Genomic DNA, 5,960 nt, shown 5'->3' on the forward strand with positions numbered 1-5,960 from the left:
TTGACATGAAATTCTCAACAGATGTTGGTAACAAGCCATCCAATCCACACATGCAAAGAAATCAAACTGTAGATGTCCATAAATTCTGTATAATAGTGAGAAATGACACAGGGAAAAAATATTGAACACATGAAGAAGGAGAGGTGCAAAAAGCCATGGAAAGTCATGACACCAGCTGAAATCTATCAGTAATTAGAAAGCAATCCTGCCACTTAGTGCAAATTAATATCAGCTGGTTCAACTGATGGCCTATGAAAAGGTGTCTCATTACCAAGGTGCCACACAAGAAACATCTCATTATGGGTAAAACCTGTGAACCTTCACAACCTTATTCTTGCAAAACATACTGATTGCATTGGTTACAGAAGAATTTCTAAACTACTGAAGGTTACTGTGAGCACTGTTGTGGCCATAATTTGGAAGTGGAAAGAACATCATTTCACCATAAACCAGCCACGACCAGGTGCTCCCCACAAGATTTCAGACAGAGGAGTGAAAAGAATTATCAGAAGAGTTGTCCAAGAGCCAAGGACCACCTGTGGAGAGCTACAGTAAGACCTGGAATCAGCAGGGACAATTGTTTCACAGAAAACAATAAGTAATGCACTCAACCTCCATGGCCTGTGTGCACGCTCACCATGCAAGACTCCATTGCATGTTGAAGCGCGTTTAAAGTTTGCTCAACAACATTTAGACAAGCCTGTGAAATACTGAGAGAATACAGTCTGGTCAGATGAGACCAAAATTGAACTCTTTGGATGCCATAATACAAACCCTGTTTGGAGGTCAAAAGGCACTGCATATCACCCCAAAAACACCATACCAACAGTGAAGTTTGGAGGTGGGAACATCATGGTGTGGGGCTGTTTTTCACCATACGGCACTGGCACGCTTCATATAACTGAAGGAAGGATGAATGGACAAATATACAGAGACATTCTTGATAAAAATCTGCTGCCATCTACCATGATGATGAAGATGAAATGAAGGTGGACATTTCAGCAAGACAGTGATGCCAAACACACAACCAAGAAAACTCTCAACTGGTTTCAGAGAAAGAAAGTAAAGCTGCTAGAATGGCCCAGCCAATCACCTGACCTGAATCCAATTAAAAATCCATTGAAGGAACTAAAGCTCAGAGTTCATAGTAGGAGCCCATGGAACCTTCAGGATTTGAAGAATGTTTGTGTGGAAGAATGGGCCAAAATCACACCTGAGCAATGCACGCAACTAGTCTCCCCATACAGGAGGCATCCTGAAGCTGCCATCACCAACAAAGGCTTTTGTATGAAGTATTAAATACATTTCAGTAAACGTGTTCAATACTTTTTCCCTGTGTCATTTCTCATTATTACACACAACTTATGGACATTTATGGTTTGATTTCTTTGCAAGTGTGGATTGGATGGGTTGTTACCGACATCTGGTGAGAATTTCATGTCAATAGAAATTGGTGACGTGTTCAATACTTATTACACTGCCTGGCCAAAAAAAGGCCTATATTTAACTAAGCAAATAGGTAAGAGCCTCCCATTGGATAATTACTGCATGGGTGATTATGTTTCAGCTGGCAACAAGTTATTTAACCCTAACTGATGCAGTGAGTAGCTTCTCATTTGTTAAACAACCATGTCGAAAAACACATCCTGTGGTCGTGGAAAAGATGTTAATCTGTTTCAGAAGGGTCAAATTATTGGCATGCATCAAGCAGAGAAAACATCTAATGAGATTGCTGAAACTACTCAAATCGGGTTAAAAACTGTCCAACGCATTATTAAAAAGTGGAAGGGCAGTGGGGAAACATCATCTTTGAGGAATGAATGTGGTCGGAAAGAAAATCTTGAATGATTGTGATCAGTGATCACTTAAACGTGTGGTGAAATCAAATCGTAGAAAAACAACAGTAGAACTCAGGGATATGTTTAATAGTGAAAGTAAGAGTATTTCCACAAGCACAATGCGAAGAGAACCCAAGGGATTGGGACTAAACAGCTGTCTAGCCTTAAGAAAACCATTTGTCAGTGAGGCTAACCGGCAAAAACGGCTTCAATTTGCTAGAGAGCATAAAGATTGGACTCTGGAGCAATGGAAGAAGGTCATGTGGTCTAATGAGCCCAGATTTCCCCTGTTCCAGAGTGTTGGGCGCATCAGGGTAAGAAGAGAGGCGGCTGAGGTGATGCACCCGTCATGCCTAGTGCCTACCGTACAAGCCTGTGGGGGCAGTGCTATGATCTGGGGATACTGCAGTTGGTCAGGTCTAAGTTCAGTAATGTTATGTGCCCAAAGAATGAGGTCAGCTGACTACCTGAATATACTGAACTACCAGGTTATTCCATCAATGGATTTTTTCTTCCCTGATGGCACGGGCATATTCCAAGATGACAATGCCAGGATTCATCAGGCTCAAATTGTGAAAGAGTGGTTCAGGGAGCATGAGACATCATTTTCACACATGGATTGGCCACCACAGAGTCCAGACCTGAATGCCATTGAGAATTTTTGGGATGTGCTAGAGAAGACTTTGCACAGTGATCCAAATCTCCCATCATCAAGATCTTGTGGAAAAATTTATGCAACTCTAGACAGAAATAAATGTTGTGACATTGCAGAAGCTTGTGGAAACGATGCAACAGCGAATGCGTGCCGTAATCAAGCTAAAGGTGGTCCAACGAAATATTAGTGTGTGTGACCTTTTTTTTGGCCAGTTAGTGTGTGTGTGTGTGTGTGTGCATGTGTATTTATATAAACATGTGACACACCTGACACACCTGTTGAATGTTTTCCACTTTATTATGTGTTTATTCTTAAAATGTGCCATATGGTGTGTGTGTGTGTGTGTGTGTGTGTGTGTCAGGAATGGTGGTGGGCGTAGCGGAGCATTCTGCGCCATCAGCATTGTGAGTGAGATGCTGCGACACCAGCGTTCGGTGGACGTGTTCCACGCTGTCAAAACCCTCCGCAACAACAAGCCCAACATGGTGGACCTCCTGGTACTGCACTCACGTCCACACCCCTCACAAGCCAAACCCCCACCACTCCAGAACAGAACTCACGAACCAAACCCTGACCGTTCCAGCACAGAACTCACGAACCAAACCCTGACCGTTCCAGCACAGATCTCACGAACCAAAACTTGACCGTTCCAGCACAGAACTCACGAACCAAAACTTGACCGTTCCAGCACAGAACTCACGAACCAAACCCTGACCGTTCCAGCACAGAACTCACGAACCAAACCCTGACCGTTCCAGCACAGAACTCACGAACCAAACCCTGACCGTTCCAGCACAGATCTCACGAACCAAACCCTGACCGTTCCAGCACAGAACTCACAGACCAAACCCTGACCGTTCCAGCACAGAACTCACGAACCAAACCGTGACTGTTCCAGCACAGAACTTACGAACCAAATCCTGACCGTTCCAGCACAGAACTCACAGACCAAACCCTGACCGTTCCAGCACAGAACTCACGAACCAAACCCTGACCGTTCCGGTAGAGAACTCACGAACCAAACCCTGACTGTTCCGGCAGAGAACTCACCCAAAGTAAAGCCAAAGCTTTTAACGTTCGTACAGCGCTAAGACAAAACGAATGCCATAGTCTTGCTATACGTGATTTAATCTGCATATCTCATTTCCCAGAGTGTAGCAGTAAAGTTCTCCTTTGTTGGGTGGTATCTGTCTGACAGGATACTTATTGCTTGTGAATGCACATGGTCTGTGTTTTCTTTAATATAAAAAAATGGACCCAAACTGATGCATGTGTTGGTGTGCCTTTCTGTCCCTGTGCAGGAGCAGTACAAGTTCTGCTATGAAGTGGCTTTGGAGTACCTGAATTCCGGATAACTCCGCTCGCTCTTAAAAGACATTTTTTACTTTGGGCTGCTTGGCATCCTCGGACGTTTGGTGTGTGTGTGTGCGTGTGTGTGTGTGTGTGTGTGTGTGTGTGTGTGCGTGTGAGCACAGCACCGTGGGTCGGGCGGGCGTGCGTGTGTGTGCCTGCTTGTATATTTCCGCAAATGTCTGTTCATCTCACCAGGTTTTTCCCCTGCCTCTCCGAGAGCACCACATGCTGTTCAAGAGCTCTGCCGTCTGCCTGTACACTAACTGAAGCACGGGTGTGTTTTTCGTGGTGACCCGGCCCGGACCGGACCGGACCGGCTTCGTTCAGGGCCTGCGCCATTGGACCGTGCGGCCGTGTCCCAGCACTTCCTCCTGCACATTGTTGTGGTGTTTCCCATTTCTCACTGACCTGTGCCGAATCACGCTGACGGCGACCGTTAGCTGAGAATCGGGAATCTCAATGGGTTTTATTTTCCTCGTTGTTGTGTATATCAATCTTTATATGGTGACGTACGAAGAGTTGACATGGCAACCACTGCATCACTGCATACTCTGCACCACGTTGAAGTGATCCAAAGCATTTCTTTCTCCACTTTTTTTTGCTATTTTTTGTTTATATTGTAAATATGACCAGTCTAGTGCATTATTTATTCACGCTGTGTATTTCTGTTGTGCAACACTGGCAATCGTGTACTGGGTTCATTGGTTGATTCACCCAGAAAGTATTGTCAACTTTGGTTCATCTTGTCTGAAAGAAATATTGTAAATGTTCAAATATATACTGTATGTATTATAACAAAAACAAGCTTGAGTTATTTTTGAACTCACATAGTCTACAAATTCAACACGGTGTACGTTACACCTGCCTCTGTCTCTAACTCTATTCACTTGTCGAGTGTCCTAGCAAGCCTATGTTTACTGTGCAGAGTTTTTTGCTTTTAGCTTCAAGTAACTGTCTGCATCACTTTAAGCACATTACATTTTCCAAAAAAAGAGGCCGGACGAGCATGGATACTGGTTCGGCAGGGCTGCAATTTTCCATAGAGCTGTATAGGTACAGTTGTGTTCAAAATAATAGCGGGGTGTTTAAAAAGGTGAGTAAAGCTCAAAATTCTTATAATAGCTTTTATTTTCATACACACAAATGAATTGAGAACACCGCACATTCTATTCCAAATCAAAACACGAATTAAAATTCATCAAATGTGTTGTTACTTTACAGAACATGGAGAAAAGGGAACATTAGGCTGTTAAAAAAATAGCAGTCTGCATTTTTCTTTACAAACACACATTTACTGTAAAAACTGAAAAATGCTTGAATATCGAGCTTTCCTGTGAATCACTAAACTAATATTTAGTTGTATAACTACTGTTTCTGAGAACTGCTTCACATCTGTGTTGCATGGAGTTGACCAATTTCTGGCCCCTGTGAGCAGGTATTCCAGCCCAGGACGATTGGACTACATTCCACAATTCCTCTCCATTTCTTGGTTTTGCCAAGCATTTTTGATGTCACCCCACAAGTTTTCTATTGGTTTAAGGTCCGGAGATTGGACTGACAACTCCGTAATGTTAATCTTCTTGGTCTGGAGATGTTGCACTGGTGTGTTTGGGGTCACTGTCTCATTGAAACACCCATTTCATGGACATTTCGTCCTTGGCACAATTCAACATGGCCTCTTCAAGTATTTTGATGCATTCAAACTGATCCATGATCCCTGATATGGAATAAATGGGCCCGACATCATAGTATGAGAAACACCCGCATTTCATGATTCTTGTGCCACCATGCTTCACTGTCTTCACAGTGTACTGTGACATAAACTCAGTGTTTGTGGGTCATCTAACAAACTGTCTGCGGCCCCTAGACCCAAAAAGAACAATCTTTCTTTCTTCAGTCCCCAAAATGTTGCACCATTTGCTCTTTAGGCCAGTCGATATGTTTGGCAAATTGTAACCTCTTCAGCACGTCGTTTTTGCAGCAGTGGGACTTTGTGGGGGCTTCCTGCCGATAGCTTGGCTTCACGTGGGGGTCCTCTAATTGTTACAGTATTCACAGGTAACTTTAGAGCTTTGATCTCCCTAGAGCTGATCATTGGCTGAGTCTCTATTCTT

General features: G+C 43.6%; 1 protein-coding gene across 1 annotated transcript in view; it reads left to right on the plus strand.

Moving 5' to 3' along the window:
• The window catches only part of LOC113588428 (receptor-type tyrosine-protein phosphatase mu-like), a 165,326-nt gene extending 160,685 nt beyond the window's left edge, over positions 1 to 4,641 (plus strand). Inside the window, exons 33-34 of the mRNA XM_035528524.1 lie at positions 2,855 to 2,990; positions 3,795 to 4,641. Of these exons, the coding sequence (XP_035384417.1) occupies positions 2,855 to 2,990; positions 3,795 to 3,848 (190 nt within the window). The 3' untranslated portion in view covers positions 3,849 to 4,641. The remainder of the gene's footprint in view (positions 1 to 2,854; positions 2,991 to 3,794) is intronic.
• Positions 4,642 to 5,960: the final 1,319 nt, after the last annotated feature.

The sequence above is a fragment of the Electrophorus electricus genome, chromosome 7 (assembly GCF_013358815.1).
Source record: "Electrophorus electricus isolate fEleEle1 chromosome 7, fEleEle1.pri, whole genome shotgun sequence".
In the NCBI taxonomy this organism is placed as follows: domain Eukaryota; kingdom Metazoa; phylum Chordata; class Actinopteri; order Gymnotiformes; family Gymnotidae; genus Electrophorus; species Electrophorus electricus.